General features: G+C 38.6%; 1 protein-coding gene across 3 annotated transcripts in view; it reads left to right on the top strand.

Annotated features, from left to right (window-relative positions):
* MAGI2 (membrane associated guanylate kinase, WW and PDZ domain containing 2) overlaps positions 1 to 23,045 on the top strand; it is a 781,658-nt gene that overhangs the window by 516,791 nt on the left and 241,822 nt on the right. For all 3 annotated transcript variants that reach the window (XM_067316830.1, XM_067316827.1, XM_067316829.1), the window contains 2 exons: positions 4,578 to 4,793; positions 16,402 to 16,615. In XM_067316830.1, coding sequence (XP_067172931.1) covers positions 4,578 to 4,793; positions 16,402 to 16,615 — 430 coding nt within the window. The remainder of the gene's footprint in view (positions 1 to 4,577; positions 4,794 to 16,401; positions 16,616 to 23,045) is intronic.

The following is a 23,045-nucleotide window of genomic DNA, read 5'->3' as shown; positions in this document are numbered from 1 at the left end:
CCCCCTCCTCTCCATTCCTGGGGCACACTGATGGGCAGGTCCACAGGGAAGGAAGGGAACACGGAGGAGACGCCTTGGGCCATCCCTCCAGCCCATCCATCACTGAAGGGGAGAGGGTGAGTCATGCTGGTCTCCTTGGAATGGAGGTGCAGGCACTCCGTAAGGCCAGGCAGCACACATGGACATAGGCCAGTCCTTACGATGCAGCACAATACAGAGCACAAAACTGTGGAAGCCTCTGTGGGAATATCTGCTTCCAGTAATGGGGATCACAGGGTGTCAGTTGCAGTGAGAATGGCATCAGTATATTTACCATCACTAGATCTGACTCTCCTTACCATGTCAACATGATGATTCTTCTGCTTCTTTACTACCACAAAAAAAATGTAACTTTTGTTTTCTGTAAGGACTTACTATTTATCAGGAAACAAGTTAGGATCTATTGCTTCATCATCAAATGCTTCTTCAATATAATAAAGGTCTTACTGCTTCTTGAAATAGGTGAGATCAGGTTAAGAAAAAATACAGCTATGTTGTCCTCCTAATTTTCCCCTTTTTGTGTCTCTCCTGACTTTCTGACTTTCTGATTTGGTCTCAGTCTTCGGGATTAACCTCCACAGTAATTTTATCTGACTTTCTCTTTGCAAAATCAGGTATACCTTTTCATACAGCTTAGGGGTGGCAAAGGACACTTGATAATTGTAATGGTGTTAGGGATTCCAAGCCATTTCGGCAGCAAAGTCAAACAGGTTAGGACAGACCATCTTCGCTGTTCAGCTGCACTCAAAAGTAGGCTGGCAGCACCGAGGCAATCAGGCACAGCAGCGAGACCAATTAAGACATGATGGCTTTTCCACAATTAGATACTCATTCTGTACTGCCTGTCTGCATGAAGGCTTTTAGTCAGGTCCAGCCCAAAGAGCTTAGTTTAAGCACTGCTTGCTTAAAACGACCTCTTGACTTCTGTGCTGGGATAGCTGAGGAGTATGCACGCATTTAAGTACAGCGAGGAGACACCTGAATAAGAGAGCAGTTAAACCAAAGGAAACTAGCCTTATATTCTGTCTCTATTACTGCCCCATAGTAGATGGTACGGTATGAAATACAAGAACAGGGAAGGCATGCAGAGAGATATGTTCCCCCCTCCAGCTATCTGTAACGTGGAATTATTTAATCAGAATTTGTACCCTTACATTTAATAGACTGTCATGAACTACTTCTACAAATTTGTCTAATTGCTTTTCAACCCCAACTAAAATATGGGCATTCATAACAACATCTGACAATGAATTCCACCATTTTGTTATGTGTTGTGTGGGATAACACTTCTTTTGCTCATTTTGGATCTGCTAATTTCACTGGGCATCCCCTTGTTCCAGCAGGATCAAAAGCTGTTGCTTTTCTCAGAGATTTTCCAAACATCATTGCCACAAAAGTTATTTATGGTATCTAAAATTTTATTCTCTGCATTATGCCTTGATACGACATTTTCCCAGCCTTTATGAGAGTTAGCCTTCCATTATGATTATGTTTTGTGTCCTCACTGACTTGGTCAGCATGTTACCACCAAGGTTGAGAAGTCCATGGTAAGCGCTAATGTTATACTTCTGCTTTGGCGTTTAATTTCAAACACAGAGAAACTTTTTAATACAAGATATAATTTACACTGATTCTAATTTCTCTTTAGTGCAGCATCACTCTACCATTGAACTGGCTGGGTGTCTCATCCGATACATTTTTCCTCTCTGATTATACTGATTCTTTTCATCATTTTTCTGGTACACTTATTATGTCAATATCTGTGGTTCAATTTCTTATTTTTATTGTCCCTGCTTACACATATATTTGAATTAAGATAGACAGATCAATCAAGTAATAATGCAAGACTTGTGTTTAAATCAACCGTTACTTCATCATATAAGGGGAAAATAACATGTTATGTTACAGGGCACAAAATGGAAATTATGCAGCTTTTTCAGTTTGAAACTGAAAGAATGAAATCCTCTTTGGCCTCTAATCTTAAATGTGCAAATTTCTTTCTCATGTTTTGATACATATTATATTCACATAAATCTTTTTTCTCCTACTAAAATATACAGTAGGTCTAAGTTAAAAAGACTGTTTTTAAAAAGAGTGTAATTTCCTAAAATAGAATGAATATGTCCTTCATTTATAACATTTTTACTGTCTGTCCTCTTATCTACTATTCAGGATATTGTCATTAGCTTACAAATGTGATAGTTATGGCATTTCAGATTTCTTTAATAAATCATTGACCTTTAAAAAGTAGAGTTTTTGTACTACGCTTGATTTTGTATGACAATGGCAAAACTAAGAAGCACAAAACAGCCAAGGTACTGCACTTTTAATTGCACCTTTGTATCACACTGGACCTATAACCTTTGGGTTTGTGTACTGTTATTTCTGGAGTCAGTGGAAAAGTTTCATGAAGCTTAGGGCAGCTATGGCACTGATACACTTTCAAACAGTAAAATGGTATAGGTTAGGGAGAAGGCTTTTAAATTGGAGGCTTTTAAATCTTGTTTTTTTCAAAATATGTAACATCACAGGCACAAATTTCACTAATGTTAAGGATATGCTGTTAAGGAAATACAAAAGTAGATTTTCAACTTAGCATTGCCTTCAAAACCATCTGTTATCAGGTACTATCAAATACTATAAATACAAAGCCCTGTCAGAGTTCAGACATTTGATTGTGACCAGACCTAATTTTGACGTTTTTTGGAGGTACGGTTTTACAGTAGATCAGTGTAGATTTCTTCTCCCTCCATAGACCCCAAATTCTGCTCCCCTGCTTCAACACCGAGAGCGTGAGGAAGCTGATGCAGAGCGTGGGAGCGCAGGTCGCCTTCGGCAGCTGACAGGCAGCAATACAAGGCCAGGACTCATTCCCCCGGACATCAGGGCTCCATGTTAAATCTCATAAAATCAAAAGAAAATCTTTAGCAAGTCAGTTGTTCATTTTGCCGTCTCTGAAGCCCAGAATGAATATGAGGGCCATTTAACACAGTAAATTTTCCTAGTGTATTACAATTACAGAAACATCTGCTCTGAATAACATTCTGCTAAACCACTGTGAAAATTCACAGAGTATTCAGTAGTTGTAAGACTACTCAATTACTTGCCTGTATTGAGGTCGTACTGTGGCTGAACATTGTACTTCATAGCAAAACACAAAGGAATACTAGTACCAGAAAAAATTTTATGCTGCTTGCAAAATATACCTTATAATGCTTTGCTGTGCAGATATATTTCTGTATCTGTTTTGCATCTATATGTCGTTAAAATCATTTCTGGAAGTTGTTACTACTTTGATTGTGCAGAAGCCTTACATTTGAGGACAAGAATTTAAACACAGTCATAGGGTCTACAAATCCCTTCAGCAACTCTTAAGTATACTGGCACTGAACAGCCCTACATAAGTGCTTTTTTTTGAAAAAGTTCCTCAGAGCTGGACAATATTTTTAGTTTCCCATATTAACTGCCTGTTAATCTACTTGTGAGATATCATGTTCACTGCCCTCCTCATGAACTATTGCTACTCTGAAGATAAAATAATGCAGAAAATGCAACTTTCTCAAGAAAAAAAGATAAGTTTGAATAAATGGTATATTTATGGTCCTTATGTCTCATATTACTGTTTATGTTTGCTTCTAGAAAGGACCTGCTAAAGACCCATATTTTAAAAAACAAATTTGAAGTATTATTAGGAAACCAGTTTTGAGCCAGTTTGAATTTAGAAATTCAAACATACAGATCAGATAGATGAGATCAAATCATGGTCAATCTAATCTAATAACCTTCAGACAGAAAGTGGATGATTCAGAAGAAGTTGTCAGAAACTTCCTGTGAGACAAATAGAGGGTAATCTGTCAGCCACTAAGTCTTCTCAGAATTTCTTAGTAGTTAGAGATAATTTTAAGCCCTAAAGCATAAGGTTTCATCTTTCTTTGAAAATATATTAGCATTAACTATTACAAATCTGGAGCTTTGCTCACGAATAGCAAAAATTTGACAAATACAAAAAGTGAGGTAGTGCAGGCATTACTTATTATTGTGAATCTTTGTATCACTGAGCAATAATGTACTTCCTGACCAGGTAAGAGAATTTTGGGGGTTTGAAATTGACATAATAGGATGAATATCCAATACCTTTATGGTCCCTTTGATCTTTCAGAAATGTTTATATTGTGGCATAAATGTTATAAAACTGATTAGTCCTAACTAGTGGTTTGAAATGAAAAACAACTTCAGTATGCTTCCTGCTTGTCTGTTGTTTAGATGAGAAAAATGCTGATTTAGCCTGTTAGAGTTTGAGGAAGAGTTAATGTAGTACATATTTGTGAGCATGACTGGATCACTAGTGCTACCACTAAAAGTATCTATTACAATTTCGTGAAAAGTGAATTTTTAACCTCACAGAAGACATTTTGAACTAATCTTTATATTAGCTGATGTACTACATCACATAATCTCATTAATCTAAACCAAAAGACAAAGACAAAGTAGATGTAATTCTGTGAATTTATATGTTACTCCGTTTCTTTTCTTTCCAGACAACTATTACGGCACCCCAAAGCCTCCAGCAGAACCAGCTCCGTTATTGTTAAATGTAACAGATCAGATCCTTCCAGGTGCCACTCCTGGGGCTGAAGGCAAGCGTAAAAGGAATAAGTCTGTGAGCAATATGGAGAAGACAAGTATTGAACCACCAGAGGAAGAAGAGGAAGAAAGACCTGTAGTCAATGGAAATGACATGACAGTAACACCAGGTTTGTTCTTCCTTCTTACTTTGCAATGTATTTCTGTAATTCACAGAGTCCTCAGTTATCTCCTTTTGCAGTGAGAATATTCATGTTCAGGTAAGAATGCCCTTGCAGACTGGAAGCCAGGAATTCTAAATAATAGGATTCCTGTCAAACATAAAACAAACCACTTTTAACCTCCATTTTGGGAAGTCATCTCACTTACCTCAGCTACAGTAAAGATATCTGTCTCCAAGCTAGTCACCCTGAACCCTCTTTATAGCCAAAAGAGAAAAAATCTACTTTCTGAACACAGTTCATGTGATCTGTCTTAGATTTCTAGTCTAGGAAATCAATCACAAGTGCCTATTTCTCTTCATTGGGTATAGAGGGAGTCTAAAAAAGTAGCTGAGACACAAATATCTATAATTTTGGTCAAATGAATCCCATCTCTGTGCTTCAGGTTTCCTTTCTCTAAAATGGTGATACTTTTAGCTCGCAAGAGAATTCACTAGATTATAAAGTGAACTTTTATAAAATAGTATGAAATCTTAGAGATACTATGTCATGACAGCAAAGCTGTCATCCTATTAATGAATTCCTGGCAGTGCCAGTGAAACTGAGTTGCCAATACTGTCACCTGAGGATCAGGAAGCTCTGTGAAACCTGCTTCAGTTTCTAGGCAGATAGGACCATTTTCAGCAATGTTCCAGGTCCTGCATAAAGCTGATGAAGACATCAGTTGCCTGGTCCTAAAAGGTAGCTGTTGTTTTAGCCCTGGGATCGTAGTTCTTCAGAAAAAGAGGAACTCAAGATATTGTCTCAACCTTTTCCCAGGCAGGTAATCAGTTTCCCCGAAACATTTCAGCAAGAATCACGATTTTACAGTATTTAAACATTTTTTAATTCTGAAATAACATTTTTTATTCTGAAATACCATTTAAGAAATGGTGGGGTTTTTTTTAATTCAGGTAGGATATTAAGAAATTCAGGCATTTATATCTCTTTGAGAAATAACTCTGAGCTCTCTTTGGCGAACTTAGAAATTCAGAAACAAATAATTGAAGTATAAGTCTTGTAGTGACAATCATACAGATAAGAAGATAAAATGGTATATTACATGTTCACTAAATGTATAGGTTAATGTAAAACAATAAATCCATCCCCTAATCTAAATGCTGTGAAAAGGATATTCATACTCCTGATTTTATATGTACTTTTTTTCTCCTCTTAATTAGAAAGTTTATCAAATTCAATATCTCCCCTTCATGGATATATTTGCTGCATGTTTTTCTATTGTTGTTGCCTGAAAAATGTAACCATTTAAGGGCAAATTCCCCAGGCAGAATCCATCCCTGTGTCTAAGTGGGCAGCATGGAGGTGTAAGGGAGCACGTTCTCCCTGCTCCTCTCTCCAAAGTCCTGCAGAATTACTCTCCAGCCATTGCCATCACATGCTGTACAAGCTTTCCTCCTTCCGTCCACACAACATTGTATGTGCCAGCAATACTCTGACACTTAGTCCCTTTCCTACACAGCTAAGCTAAGCAAAAAAGGATGAAACCCAGGATGAATCCTTATATAAAGCATCAGCACTGGCTCTGTTGCCAGGATACTTCCACAGTGAAGGAAGCAAAGGCAGGATTTGGTCTCTGATGTGTATTGCAGAAATCATTACAGAAATCATTCTTTGCAGTTGTTCAAAATGTGCCATAGATGCCATCACCGCTGAGGTACAATTTCTAGGACAATATATTCCAGTTCAAGCTGGATCAAGAGGAAATGTGTACCTGATTTTCTCCTTGCATTGTCCACCTATCACTCACTTCTCACAGGCAAATCCTATGTGAAGGATGACTAGACAGCACCCAAGAAATAGCCACTGGCATGTGCTGTGTTAAAAAATGAAATGCATGAGTAAGACAGCTCCCCCGCCTTCCCCTCCTCACCCCCCACAAAGTAATTCCTGTAGGTGTGGCCAGCAGAACAAGCGGTGCCTGTGCTGACTCTCATGGTTTCATAAGCAGCGTTTTGTTGTGCAGTTACACTGATTGAGGACTTTGGGGATTGTAGCAAAGCAGCTCTGTACATACATGCTGTGTTGCCTTTGTTGGGGAATGTAGCTCCCACGGATCCTGTTACTGTAGTCATTTTCTCTGTGAGCTGACAGAGTCGTAGCTGCCTCTAAAATGTATGTGCATTTGTAGTTTGTGTCTTTGAACAATCAGGAAAACTGAAGTGTGCTAATGTTTTGGGGGAGGTTCTACCCCTGGTGAAGGGAGCAGTATAGCCTTTATACAGAAGCAACCAGAGGCAGGATGTTTGTTATTTCAGGTTCTTTTAGGAAGTATGTTCTATTTTTAAGGCCTCACTTCTAAAGGGAGTCTTTTATTAAATACAGGACTCTTGGGACATCTGAAAGATTGATACATTTTTTATAGATGCTTAGCAACTTAACATCATATTACCTGCCAACAATATCAGAGTGCTAGCAAGGCAAAGGATTGCAGTAACACCTAGGGCTGCTAGGTTGAAGTAGTAACAGATCTAAGATGAATCCAAGGAAAATTAATCTGTCTTTATCAAATCAATAAGCAACATTTGTATTGGAGAGATCTTTGCTTTTGGTCTTATTTTTCATTTTAGTTTATTTCCTAATTGCTGATTGGGGAGATAATCTGAGTGCCTGTTGAGCTTTATTAGTAGGAATCTATTTTTCATCGATATTTCCACATCTTCTTCCTATGCCATCAGATTTCCCTCTGACAGCTCTATATGGACAGATTGAAGATCTTCAAGCATGATATATAATTGTCTTCCTTTCAATTTGTACTGCTCAATGTGTTTGCTCTATCTGATTTATGTCACTTGTCCTCAGCCCAGAACCCATCAGGAAGTTTTCCTGCTTCTTTAGGATGAGGCTTTTGGTCATTTTAGTCAGTTCTTCCTCTTGGATCAAGTTCTTTCAGCATACATTACAGTTAGCTGGGAGATGGGATTTATCTCATCGAATTTTAGCAATTTATATACCTAAATGCTTTACTTCTTGTTTGAAGTAAAAAATCTGATGAAACTTTTCTCTTGAAAAATAAGAAGAGGCACTTCCAAAGAGTAAATGAGCATAGCTACTTGAGATACCCATTTTAGGGCATCTGCAACCTAGAATGCTTAACTGAGCCTACAACTACACAGAAGCCTAGCTGGCTAAATTTAAACAAAGAATCCTGCTATTGACCAAGCAGCGTACAAGAGACACAGTCTATAAAATAACTATTAGGATGGCCAAGTGATGATCAAGAGTCTAGAGTTAGTGTTGGGTTTCTCACATTTAATGCAATTGCCCACACTAGTAGACTCCTGGCTCTTCTGGGTTTGGTCTCTGCCATTCACCAGTTTGGACAAGAAATCCTTCACCTGAGAAACCTTTCCTGATGGACACTACATTGAAATTAACAATTTCTGCAAAACTGATGGTTTGACAAAAGAGGTAAAAAGATTGTTGGTCAAACTGCAACCAGCTTGTAAGACATTCACTGTTGTTGGAGTCTGCAAAGAATGAAGCCAGCCTCCTTCACAGCCAGCATCATGATTTGACACTGTTGGCCATGTCACATTTGCTTCACACTTCTGACTGATTATATGTTTATTTTCTTCCAAACTCCAAAAGAACCATTCTGAAGCTGAAAGAATGCTTATGTATGTGTATTATTCTGACGTTACTTGAACAATGATAAGTTGTACCCAGAGAATGAAATTTCTGGCAGGCTCAAAATTAATTGAGGGATAAGATATGACACAGAGTGCGTTTTGAAAGAATCATTGCATGCCTTAGGTTGATAATGAAGCAAAAGGCTGAAGTCCCAGTGCCGTCAATCACCATGTGAGGTGCAGTAGTCCCGGAGAGCTGTGTGGGCTTACTCTCTTATTATTACACAGCAAAGGCAGCCACAGGCAAAAAAATAAAGAACACAGTATGCAAGAGCCATGAGATTTTAAAAGATACTTAAGTTGGAATCCATTGATATTTCTACTCTAAGTGTTTCTCTAAATTCAACTTATGACAATTAAGCCACACCCTATGACCTACAAAGTAACCTGTGCTCCCCTGATCTCCTTCTGTCCCATTTTCCTTTCCCTGCATCAGCTCCTAGTTCTTACTATGTTAGATTTCAGTGGGAACAGCGCCTCTATGCAAAGCACCAAAGCCCAAATCTGGCTACAGCTCTGCAGGAAAGGGAAGTGTTGCCTTACACAGGGCCAACATGGGTTTTCCTCCAGCGGGGGGCAGCAACTCTCAGGCTAAAGAGTGATATTTTCATAAGAAAATAGAGGCATGAAGCTCAGCAGACAACAGTTGAACAATTCTTGTATCCCATGGTTATTGAAAGGAATGGACTGTTTCCTGTGGGGCACAAACTGAAACAGAGGAAGTTCTGTTTGAACATAAGAAAAAACTTTTTTACTGTGAGGGTAACTGAGCACTGGAGCAGGTTGCCCAGAGAGGTTGTGGAGTCTCCATCTTTGCAGATATTCAAAAGCCATTTGGATAGGGTCCTCGGCAACCTGCTGTAGGTGATTCTGCTTGAGCAGGGGGGTTGGACTAGATGATCTCTAAAGGTCCCTTCCAGCCTCAACCATTCTGTGATTCTGTGCAGGACTTGACAAATTACTCATTTAGATACAATCAAGAGCTGCAATATTTTTTCTTCAGAGCTGCTAAACCACTTCATAAATGAATATTTAATAATATTTCCTTTAATTTGTTCTCTGCTGCTGTTGCTTAGGTCATTTGTGTTGATTCTTTTGGAAGAAAATAATAAGTTTTTAAGCTTTACTGGAAGAATCATCTGAAGCATTAAAATAACAGAACAAAGTGGCATGGTCCTTTTACATGTTTAGATGGCAAATTTCAACTGTTAGACTGTAAATAATAGAAACAGCTTAAAATGCAAGTGACATGTTGGGTGATGGCTCAAATTCTGGGACTATCAAAACATAGCTACCAGTTATTCAAAAAAAAAGTCACCATATTGTCCAAGAGCTGTACAGAGAATATGTCATCTCACACAACTGATATTGGAGTACTATAGAGATCAACTTACAGTATTTAACAGTAGTAGTATTTTTGATATGCACATTATCTTCTCCCCAAAGTTAATTGTATTTCAGATATGCAGTAACTCGCTGATGCTTTGCTGTTGCCTCTTCTGTCACTTCGCAGGGCACTCACTATTGAGATACTACACTGAATTGCTTTTGGAAACTCGATCATGTAATCTGTTTTGTAGTGAGACAGTGCCTCTAGTAAGCTATTTCATTTGATGTAAAGTCAATTGTTTGTTTTTTTAGTGACAAATATATTTCTGGTCACGTATTATGGTATGGTTTTAGGATCTGTGTACATCAGATGTTATTTGAAGCCAAATATTTATACTCTTGAAATGTGTTACTATATTTCAAACGTTATTTGTATATTTAAGACACTACTAATTTTTAACCATGACTCCTGCTTTTTATCAAATCAAATACTATGTATGAATATATATTAACAGAATGAAAATCAGGAAGGTGAATATCCACTTTAGCTGGAATAAGTGAATGATAGATACATATAACAAAATATATGATATAAAATGACAGCATAGTGCTGCACTCCAAATAACTAATGACTGGAATGTCTATTGTGTTAAATTAAATGTTATTAAATGGCATTAGGCAATTCTGCCTTAATTGGTTGGGTTTTAGTCATCAGGATGGCTCCTCTATTATTACCAAAACAAGTTATTAAAACTAATGATCCAGGAATTAATAAGTCATGAGATTGGCTTTAAAATAATTATGTTTTTAAGTGGTTAAATACATGTCGGCTTCCTGTTTTCCCTCCGTATTTTGATAGCAATCTCTATCTGAGACAAGCTCAGGATATTTCTTCTAATCCTCAAGGCTCATGTTTTCACATTTTCTCAGCCACAATGATGGATGGAATTTGTTAATATATTTATTGAAAGTCAAGAGCTTGACCTCATCTGACCTGTTGAAATTACGATCTTGAGAAAGCTAATACATTTTACAGATCTCATGTTAAAATCCTAAGACACAGCAATGTTGCCATGCCTGTGTACTATCAAACCAGTGGTTGATCATTAGGGGAAATCATGCCTAACCAATCTGATAGCCTTCTATGATGGAATGACTGGCTGGGTAGATGAGGGGAGAGCAGTGGATGTTGTCTACCTAGACTTCAGCAAGGCTTTTGACACTGTCTCCCATAGCATCCTCATAGACAAGCTCAGGAAGTGTGGGTTAGATGAGTGGACAGTGAGGTGGATTGAGAACTGGCTGAATGGCAGAGCTCAGAGAGTTGTGCTCAGTGGCACAGAGTCTAGTTGGAGGCCTGTAGCTAGCGGTGTCCCCCAGGGGTCAGTCCTGGGTCCAGTCTTGTTCAACTTCTTCATCAATGACCTGGATGAAGGCACAGAGTGCACCCTCAGCAAGTTTGCTGACGATACAAAACTGGGAGGAGTGGCCGATACGCCAGAGGGCTGTGCTGCCATTCAAAGAGACTTGGACAGGCTGGAGAGGTGGGCAGAGAGGAACCTCATGAAATTCAACAAAGGGAAGTGCAGGGTCCTGCACCTGGGGAGGAATAACCCCATGCAGCAGTACAGGTTGGGGGTTGACCTGCTGGAAAGCAGCTCTGCTGAGAAGGACCTGGGAGTGCTGGTGGACACCAAGTTAAGTATGAGGCAGCAATGTGCCCTTGTGGCCAAGAAGGCCAATGGTATCCTGGGCTGCATCAGAAAGAGTGTTGCCAGCAGGTCGAGGGAGGTGATTCTCCCCCTCTACTCAGCCCTGGTGAGGCCACATCTAGAGTACTGCGTCCAGTTCTGGGCTCCCCAGTACAAGAGGGATGTGGCACTACTGGAGCAAGTCCAGCGAAGGGCCACAAAGATGATTAGGGGACTGGAGCATCTCTCTTATGAGGAAAGGCTGCGAGAGCTGGGCCTGTTTAGCTTGGAGAAGAGAAGGCTGAGAGGAGATCTTATCAATGTGTACAAGTATCTGAAGGGAGGGTGTCGAGAGGATGGGGCCAGACTCTTTTCAGTGGTGACGAGCGACAGGACGCGAGGCAATGGGCACAAACTGAAACACAGACACTTCCATCTTAACATGAGGAAAAACTTTTTCACTGTGAGGGTGACAGAGCACTGGAACAGGTTGCCCCGAGAGGTGGTGGAGTCTCCTTCTCTGGAGATATTCAAAACGCGCCTGGATGCAATCCTGTGCAATGTGCTCTAGGTGACCCTGCTTGAGCAGGGGGGTTGGACTAGATGATCTCCAGAGGTCCCTTCCAACCTCAGTGATTCTGTGATTCTGTGATTCTGTGATTAGCCATTGTGCATGATGCACCTATGCTACAAATTTAGTTGTTCTACTGCAGGCACACATACCTTGTAGCCTCACGTCTTGCCCTCAGTTTCATCTTTACAGCATCATTCCTGCAGTAAAAATGTGCTCAAGACTGCGGATAGCCTCAGGAATATAGCTGACAGATCTGCCAATGATACTACAGACAGATGAGAACTCCCTTTTGCTTTGCTTCTGCAAAAAAAAAAAAAAAGAAAAGAAAAGAAAAGAAAAGAAAAGAAAAGAAAAGAAAAGAAAAGAAAAGAAAAGAAAAGAGAAGAACTTACTGGCAGTAGCATCTTCCTATTCTCATGGGACATGGAGACCACCTATCCACTCTGCTTTGCAGAAACCTTCTACATATTTTAAAATGTTTCCTCTGTCCATCGGTCTTTTCTTCTCAAGACTAAAAAGACCAGTTCTTTGATCTTTCCATGTTTCTGCTAATTTTTGTTGCTGTCTTCTGAACTGTTTCCAATTTCCCTTGAAATGAAGTCCTTGAAACTGGGCACAGTACTTCTGCTGAAACCTTAATGTACATGAAGGTGGAAGGACATGTATTGCATAGGCTTACCCTTCCTACCTATTATGATGTTTGCTTTTTTTTGCAATAATATTATATTTGGCTGAGAGTAATGGTTAGACATCCCTCACACATCCCCATACCTCCATTGCATTTTCAATAGAATTTCTGCCTAGGGAGTTTTTTCCCATCTTGCATTTGCGTAGCTGACTGTGGTGTTTTGCATCAGCCATATGCCATGTACTTTGGAAAGCCAAGGAGATGGGAATTTGGGAGTATTAGATAAGGAAGAGGTTACTTCAGCTCCCCTGAGATCCTAATACTTTGTTGTGGGATTCAACTGAACAAAACTTGCATTTGAGTCTCTTGTTAATTTATTTCTTCCCACATCCAGAGAGATTCACATTTCCCAACAGTGTGCAATACTAGTAATTGCCCAATCACCCATAGCTTGTCACCCATTTAAACAGCACATGAGCTATGTATGGCCGCAGAGGCATTGAGTATCACCCTGGTCTAGACCTGGTCTAGTTTTTTTCCACAGTGTTCTAAAAGGCTGTATGCATCACTGTCTAAAGTCTTTTTTTAACATCAAGATATGTCTACCATTTCTCCCCAAGTAACAACACCTGTTACCCTGTCATGAAAAGAAATAAGATTAGCTTGGCACAATTCCTTCTGGATAAATCTTGACAATTGCTTATCACCTTTGAAGAGCTTACATGTAGGTGGTTTGATTGCTGGTCCCACCGTCCTTCTAGGAATTAAAAATAGATTAAAGGTTCTAGTGAAGTTACAATTCTTTACCCCTCTTTAACAAAAAGATATTATGGCCTAATTGAGCAAATTATTTCAAAGGGAACTTTGGTGCCCAGAATTTAAGAATATGAAACTATCTAAAAACCTAAATCCTAGATACTTTGTTTAAACCAGGACTATGTCTGTCCTTTCTAATCCTCTTTTCTCTAAGAAGTCTCAAAGGTGTAGCCACTACTAACTGTGATTCTGCTTCATTGGTTCCCTCAGTACTCTAGATTTCATTCCATCAGGCTCTGCTGATTGAAAATGGCTACTTTATCTAAATTGTATCTGACCTCTTCTCTGCCCACTCTAATCTGAGTTCTTTACTCCTATTGCTGACGTTAATTATGTTAGTCATTTAATCATAGGTAATCTTTTCAGTAGTGACTGAAGCAAAAAGAGCACTAAATGCCTTGTTTTTTATGCGTCATGTATTATTAGCTTCCCTTCCTTCCCACATTGCGAAATCTGCTTTTGGTCATCTTACTATTACCAACGTACTTATGTAAAGTTTTCTTGTTACTCCTAATGTCCCTGACAGTATCCCATTTTTTAGACTGGCTATTCTTACATGAACATGTTTTTTTCCTGTGTTCATCCTTAGTACTTTAATCTAGTTTTCACCTTTTGTACAATTCTGTATCAAGTAGCAAACCATTGAAAAGTCATGGCTTAATCAAAAAGATCTCTGATTATACTTACCATCTATCTTTTTCATTAGGACAATTTGTGCTTATGCTCTTAGTATTGTTTATTTCATCTTTACCAGTTCGCCTGAACTCCTTTTTCCTTGCCCTTGCTTGCCGTAACATCAAACAGCAAACTTAATAATTCTCTGAGTGTTTTGAAATCTGCTTTTTTGAAGTCCATTGCTGTTAATTTTTTGTTCTTCTTTTTTCTTGCTTTCCTAAGAATCACAAAATCATTTCACTCAAGTTGTCTTCCACCTCCTACACATTCCACACAAATATCTGCATAGTTCTGTGCTCTGGATGCATCCATTAGTTCTTCAAAAAAATGGTCATCTTCTTGAACTTTACTGATAATAAGTAGACTACATTGTGGGCTTCTTTTAAAAGTATATTTTCTCCTTTCCTTTTTTGTGATTATCCACAGACTTTCAATATGTCTGTCCATATAAGAGCAAGTCCATCCATAGCAAGGGTACATACATTCTTAATGATACAAAACCATATATATGTCCTTTATTCCTGACATATCTTTATGAACAAGCTATAGTATTCCCCATCTAGTCTCTGGTATGCCATTAAGTCTAATATTCATTGTCCATATCTTCGTGATTTATATCTGTTGATGAACTTACGGCATCAGCCTCCATATATATATAACTTAAATCCATGCTCACTAGGTCTGAGATTCACCTCCCCTTATTTTAACCAGAAATTGAATATCTAGCCGAAGCAGGACTGAATTCACTTTAACTGACTTCACATGTAGGGTCATTTCTTCCACTTGACTAGGATCCTGCTATAGTCAGTGGAGATTTAATCAATGTATCCAGGTTGTGAATTTGTTTTCACTGCAGTTTAGTTGCAGCCCTACATTTGGCTAAATATAGAGGTCTACCTTTTCAATGAGATCAGTCTTCATTTAAGTGCAGCAGAAAACAAGGATCCAGGGACAGAGGATGAGCGCTTCTGTTGTCCACTGAGGCAACAGGTTTCTGCTCCATTTTTCAAGAAGTAGGTCCTAGTTGGACCATATAATATAGTACTGCTTACAAACACATGCCTAGTAGATCAGTCATCCAAATTTATTCACCTCCAAGGGTGAGGAAATCTCTGTTTCTTTACTAGTACAAGTTCTCTCAAGCATCCTCTCTTTCAGCTAGTACTAGTCAAGAAAAGATTGTGTCTTCTCTACTGTCATATTAGCTGTGTGCATGGAAGCCCTCCTGTGTAATACTTGTTCATGCAGGTGAGCATGTAGAATCCAGGAGTGGAGGCAAGTATTCAACAGTGTGGACAAAAGAGCATTTAGACTGCTAGTGTTGCACATCTGCTTCCTATTTAGAAGAGGTTTTTTTGAGGTACATTTGTGGTTTTGTCTTATGTTTTTGTTCAACTGCCATTTTAATAGCTGTTGCTATGTTCTAATACACTTTTTTTAGCTAAGAGTGCCTGGATGGGACTGTGGAAACAAGGAGTGACAGAGGTACTGCTGGAAACCAAAGGGAAACAACCTGATTTCTGATTTTATGGAAAGTAGAATCAGTAAAGAGTGCAAGATCAAGTACTTTAAAAAGGCGTAGGGAAGGAAGGCTCCTTCCTGAATATATTTTGGGACACAGTGAGATGTATAGGAGGTACTTAGCACTGGCTGTGGGAAACTAAGCCTCCCACAGACGATACCAGTAATGAAATCCCAACCACTTTATATACATTGCTATGAGTTGCAAGGTTGTCATATTGATTTCTTTGCCATCTATAGATATAGGAAAAGCAATGAGTGTATATGCTTTCTTAATTGAAAAGGATCTGTTTTCTGTAGTAAAACAGCAGGGTATTTACTTTATGGGTGTATAGTTTGAAAAGCTATGAAGCTATGAGACACAAGACGGTGGTGCTGCTGGATATGAGGCCACCTTCTGCTCAGTGCTAACTGCTGGTCTGGAAGGACTTCTGGGCAGAATGATCTAGAACTCTTTGACTTGCTTCTTAGCTCTTTATTAGTTTGTTGTTTTGGTTTGTTTTTATTGTTTTATTTTCTTTTATTGTGATCCAGATAAAATGCATCATTGGAGGGATCCCTTGTGTAAATCCAACAGATTTTTTCTCTTTATTTTAAGGCTTGCAGTTCATAGTATATTGCTTGGAGATTGCACACAGTAAATCCTCCACTATTTACTTAGATATCCAAAAATTGTAATTTTTTTCTCCTGTAGAATCAAGTGAACATGAAGAGAAAAGTACAGCTGTCTCAGGGGAGGTATCTTCCACCCAACCGTGTCCTGCACCAGGATATACTCAACCTGAAGAAGCGAAGGAGGATATAGATGTAACAAAGCAGACAAAACCTGAAGAGAATGATGATTTGGGCCCGTTGCCTGATAATTGGGAAATGGCTTATACAGAAAAAGGGGAAGTCTACTTTATTGAGTGAGTCTTATTTCTTCTCTTTTTATCAGACATATCATTTTTAACTGGGTGGGGAATTGGTTTGTACACTGGAGTGGAGCATTAGAAAAAGTAGTGATCACGGTCCTCTTCACTAAAGCAGCAGGAATGTTCTGGCTGTCAAGGCTGCTGAGAACTGGTAGCAACCCTACATTATTGACTTACGTTGAAGCATGCTGTTTTTTTAAGAGAGGTAACTGGACTCTGTAGTGCTTTGATGGTAGCAATTAAAGTTGTTGGGTCTTCTATCAAAAGCAAGGCTTTTGTGCTGTTCTGATGTTCATGGGAGATTTGCACGATCGCTGGATTCTTGTTTCCTTATGTGGGCTGAGGGGGAGGGGATTGAGCTTTTAGCCAACTTAAGAGAAGAAAGATAGGAAGCATAAAGCTAGCTATTATGTACTATAGGGAGGCCGTGTGATACCTAGAAATAATAAAAGAAATGAGTGGACAATGAGGAGGATTAATTATGCGTAGAACCTTTTTCCTGCTGGTAGTCTATACATTCCTGTTGCTATTGTTGCTAATTAGCAAACTCATTGAGTTAATGGATATGAAAGTTCCTTCTTCTCTAAATGCAGTCACTAATACGCATCACCAGAATAAGAACAGAGGAAATCAGTGAGTTAACATTAGTTCGTGTTCCATAACAAAGAGAAAGAAAAACTCAAAAATCAGTACAACGCTACTTAGAGAGAAAGCAGTAACATTTATGTTTGCTTAAAGGAATTGTTGAATAAAGTATAATTAAATGATAAGAAGAATAATGTTTGTGCATATATTTTATCACAAATACTGTCATGCTTCTGAGGTATGCAAGGCTGAAAAGAGCAGAAACTGTTGACACTTAAGTGTCTTTGCTGAAAAAGGCAAAAATATGCTTATTCTAGAAAAAGAATAATCATGGTAACTTTGCCCAAACAAGCAGACAAGAACTGAGATCACCTCAGGGCTACCTCAAACCTCTGTCTCCTTCTTAACCTCACTCCCAAATTTAATTTTTCTGCACATACTGAATGCTCTGCCAGAGAACAGACTGAATTATGTGGCACTTTTATTTTACTTGATGCAACAAAAGCTCTATGATCTGTGAGGTGCATTTTGTTTCAGAGTAGGTTTTTTTGGCACTAACATACCAAGCTGTGATACTGGTAAGTACTACAGCAGGCAATTTAATCAAAAATAAATACATATTTTTTAGTGAAATACAATGAATTCGAATAACCCAGCTGCTCCACAGAGCAGCTACTGCACTCCTCAAATTCCTTTGATATTACGGCTTACTTCCTTCACTGGAAATGCTCTGGTTTACTGTAGTGGTCCTGACAATACTCATGATTCACTTCCACTAAATGAATGTTATGTAAAGCAGAGAAATCAATCAGAGGTACAGACATAGAAGGAATGTTAGAAGGTCTCTTTGCCTTTGGAATTATATTCTTGAATAATCTAATTGCAAAGTAGTGCAATTACAGATCTGTAAAGATACAAGATTATTTACTAGATTCCTGACAAAGTAACAACTCTTTGATCGCTTGAGTTTTCACATTGTACAGTCCTCACAGGGTTAAGTTGGAATGTAGTGCTGTCGGTATGCTGTTAAATTGCCTCTTTGTTTACAAGTCACTTTGGTTAATGGCATAAAGAGACTCCATTTGCTTTCGCAAAAAACAGAAAGATAATAAGACAACAAAAACCTATTTGTCTAGCAACATCTCCCAGAACAGTAGTAAAGATTGTACTAGATTATTAAATAATAGATCAAAACCAAACATTTTTAAAATGTACATCACAATGGGTGAAAAAAAATGTCATACTAGGCAGCATCTTTTTTTACTTTATTTGAGGATCTTGTAAATTGTGCATTTAAATCCTAAGGACTTAAGCAGTAAGTACCCTTGAGTTCCGGGTTGTCACAGGTACACCCAAAAGACATAGATTTCATGACAGCATTGTCATACATTCGCCTTCAAAATTTGTAGGTGAGTTAATTTATCAAAACTCCCATCAGAGGAAGTGTAGCAGACTTACAATGAAAGGAGTGACTTCATAAGAAGAGGGATAACTGTAGACGGTATTATTTATTTGTTAATCACTAATGGCCCAGTTAGCATTTTCTAAAACACACTGGAAGGAATTTCCTCTGCCTCAAGGTCTAGCAAGAGAAAAAAAATTGAGATATCAGATTCACTGGGTGACTGAGAGGATGGTTGTATTTTAGAGCATGGATAGATCTCTTTCTTTCTTTCTCTTTTTTGACACAGGTGCATGACACCGTGTTTACTTATGTTAACATTCGCAGACGGAACAAGAAAAGCATCCCTTCTGCTACATAATGCTTACCATTATTTTTTTAGGATGAGCTATTTACATAGATTTCTTGGGCTCCTTCCAGCCTCCCTTACATTTGGATCCAAATTTTCAAATACAGACACCCAAATAGGAGTCCATCTCCTACCTTTACTTTGTTTTAGAATATATGCTAATGAAAGCATGCAATAATTAAAACACAATATATAAATTGAAATAGCACCAAATAAGACTCCAGTTCTGCTCCTAGAGAAATGAGCCTTGTGTTGTCCTAGCAAAGTCAGCAGGCATTCGCTTTGTTGGATCTTGGGCAATCAACGTTTGCTATGTCGGCCCAGTGCATTGTTGAAGTAAATACAAAAGGACCAAAGAGTCTGTAGGTGCATCTGCTATCATGAGCAGTCAGCCTTCAATACTGCTCTCACTCAAGTCAGACAACTCTAAATCAACCTCTATCACATACATCATACATTATAGACAGTCTTATAGAGGTTGTTTACATATTGTATTCTTTACATATAAAATGCAGAATTGGTTTTGCCTTTTCCACTTAAAGGCAGCAGAGCTCTCTGGAAGGGGAGTGGGGAGAGTAAAAGACCATAAACTGAGAAGAACTACAGTTCATCAAGCTGAGTTACAAGTAATCCTTAATGAATAGTCTCAAGAAAAGTACATAGTCCATGGAAGAAGCTGTTTAACTCTACACTGATCAAAAGCACATCTGGTTTATTTTGCTTACCCTACATTAACAATTGTTTTGTTAGTGAAGAAAAGTCTAGCATAGACTTAAACCTTTGTAATGCATATATAAGAGATTATCTTTTTTGACTTGTGGTGATTTTTAGGAGAGTTTGGCCACATGAGGCTTAACAAACATCTTGCCAATACATTTCACAGATACTCAGTCTCTTCCTAGGTTAACACCTACTTCCCTGGGCTTATAGTCACCATCATTTTTTGGACCTGTTGCAATATCCTTCTAGCTGTTAAAACTGCTTTTTTTAAAAGAGCACCATAAAAAACTACCAAATAGCTATAAAATAGGCCTCTGCCAAGGACTCTCCTCCTCACAATAAAAAATGCCCATTAAGTTTTTGAGTATAGCTGGTGTTGTTACCTGAAAAGTAGTAGAGCTACAAATTGGAAAAGTAAAATCCTGACCCAGTTTTTTTCTGAGAATATTGCCACTGACTTCAATGGGATCAGTATTTCTTCTTAGGAGTTTTTAAGGTAGGAGAGTCTTTTGATTGCAGGAACAAAATGTTTACCCAGACATCATGCTTATCTCAAGAATTTCAATATATTTAGCTGTTCCTGTTTGCTTCATCAGTTCACCATCAAAAAGCAGGATATACTAGTTAAGCCTGGCTACACCATTAAATTTGATAACTATATCTTTCATACAAGAAGATACTAAAAGTACTAAAGTGGAAATACACCCTTCTACCTGTTCAAGATTATTTCTATATCCTGAAATAATTACCCAACCTCTTATGAGCTAGCTTGGTATTTTGGGAAGTATGTTACATTATCAGTGTATCACTGTGTAATATTGAAATTTGCCACATTTTAGTTATGTGGTTATTTCTGCTACCACAGCAAATAAGACAAACCTTCCAAGGACTTTTTTCGCCTGCTGTTTTAATGTTCACTTCTGGTGGGATTCCTCTTCTTTGGAGAACAAACCATCTTTTATCAGTATTTGACTTTATCTTCTGGACAATTCTGAATCATCAGGGTCTTGTGAATTTGACCCTAGGTGTCTGTAATTTTTGTGCCACATTTATATGCTGTATTGAATTAGTTAGTTTTGGTCTGGCATAACAACGATCATATCTCTTAGGCTTTTTTGACCTCAGCTTGACATACAGTGGGACAGGCACCTTTGGTTTATTTCTCCTGAGACCAGTTCCTTGCCTCATGACAAATTTATTTTGAATGCGGGGAAGGTGGAACTGGAAAGAATTTGGGGAATGCTGAAATTTTTCTTCTCTTATCTTCTAATGTTGTAAAGACATTCTCAATCTGTGCTAGTGGTATATATTTCCTTGCTCTCAGTTACTGTTTTTATCTATACTGACATCCAAGTCGAACTGCCAGCTCAATTCCCATTGTCTTTCCTCAGTTTCTTATTTCTTGTCTTCCCCCAAAGGTCTCTGCTGCTCTGCTCTGCTCTGCTGTGCAGAACTCCTCTTCAAACACCTTTCTTCTAAAGTTTGCAGTGGTGTCATAATTTTTCTGCTTCTTTATATTTAATGAACTAGAAGATTCAGCTCACCTTGCTTGCCATCTAACATTAGATATCTAGTATAACCAGCTGCCAAGACTCCTGTGGTCAATGGAGAGAGATAATTACCTCCAGAGGCTCATTCATCCTGTCCTAAGATAAGGACAGAATTCAATTGCCTAAATGTTGATGCTTCTGCTAGTAAAGATGCGCTAGGATATCCAAGGGTACATCTACAGTAGCATGTAAGTTTAGATAATGTGTCCACTTATGAAGCAAATCTTCTGGTTGTCTCCACTCACCATTCCTTGTTTCACATCTCAGAGTACATGAACTGGATTCCTTTCAAATGAAACTAAAAAGAAAGTTGATCCCCAGGAATGCACTTCATGGACTCCAGCCCCTAATAGGGATTCAGTCCATGGGAACAGATTTAAGTTAAAGTCATTTTAGATCTGTTCTAACCTAAATCATGTCCATATCTACATTAGCAATAGTAGTAGACTGTAGAGTGAAGCAGTTGGTGCTGATGATCCAGCATCCACATCCACTAGCTCTTTTCAGATGACATGGACTTCATGCCTGTGAGTTGCTGAAGTGCATTATATGAGCTCTTACAGTACATCTTCTGGTTGAAACCCAAGTAAAAGAAGTCCAACTTACAAGTTGACTTACAGGTCAACTTGTAAGTTGACTTACAAGACTTAAATGAAGATAACTGGGAGTTTTACCTGAAAAATGCCCTCCTGATCTGAGCCAAAACACTAATGTAGATGTACTAATAGCCCAAGACATCTGCATGGATCTGGAAGATATGACACAGAACCTATCAAAACCTATCTCTCCCTTCTGGAGTGGCAGCTGGAGGGCATTTGGGAGACTCTGTAGCACCTGAAATGGCACTAAGTGCATATGGTTAGGCCCTCAGTCCCACCCTAAGATGGTAAGATAAATTATTCTCTATAGGTGCCTCTCCCTTGAACATAGAGGAATCCTACACAATTAGCTGCATAATTTCTAGATGGCTGAAGTCACATGAGATGACGCCCATTCTTTGTGAACAAAGGTTGTTTTCCAAAACTGATGTTATCTAAAATCTAATTTAGGCAGAATTTAACTGCCTGAGTCAAAGACAGTGACTTAAACAGCAGAAATTGCGCAAGTCTGGGAGGCCTTAGGCATTTATATATTCCTCAAAAAGTCTTATATATGCATCTTCATCTCCTGTGAATGCCTAGAGGCACCACCACTGTGTTTGGGTCGAGTACCTAAGTGCTTATCTACTGCCCAAGTCCATCTGGGGTTCACAGGCTACGCATCCCCAAACCTGTGTCCCTTAAGGACAGTGTACTCCGGGCACACCTAACACAGACCGACAGCATGAAGTTCAACACAAACTAGCAGTCATAGGTACTTTCATTCAAATCATAGCCAGAGGAGGTGTCCCTTTGTATCTGTCGCTGTATGTGTTCAAGGAAGTTCGGGTTGCAGCCAACAAAGGATGAATTGCAAAATTGCCATTTTGATGCTCTGTTTTCTTTTCACTGTCTCCCTACACATAAATTACTTGAAATCATTATTGTGCTATCTGTGCATATCTACAAATCTAAGGCATACAAAAAGGAGGGAGGAGTAAGCATTTTAAAAGTCAGGTGGCCTAGAGTGCACTTTATTTTTCATGTCTCATGCACTATCCTTTGCTCAAGCTGTTATATTGAAGACCATCTTGAATGTAATGTATTCACAATAAAAACCCAAACAAACCCATATGTGCTGTCCCCAAATACCCTGAAGCAGCACACTGGTAAGTACCCATTTTGTAATGCCTTTCACAATAACATGCAAATTACATACCTTGCAAGAGTTACAATTTAT

The sequence above is a fragment of the Apteryx mantelli genome, chromosome 1 (assembly GCF_036417845.1).
Source record: "Apteryx mantelli isolate bAptMan1 chromosome 1, bAptMan1.hap1, whole genome shotgun sequence".
In the NCBI taxonomy this organism is placed as follows: domain Eukaryota; kingdom Metazoa; phylum Chordata; class Aves; order Apterygiformes; family Apterygidae; genus Apteryx; species Apteryx mantelli.
Note: the sequence above shows the minus strand (reverse complement) of the source record. Positions and strands in the feature narration are given on the sequence as shown.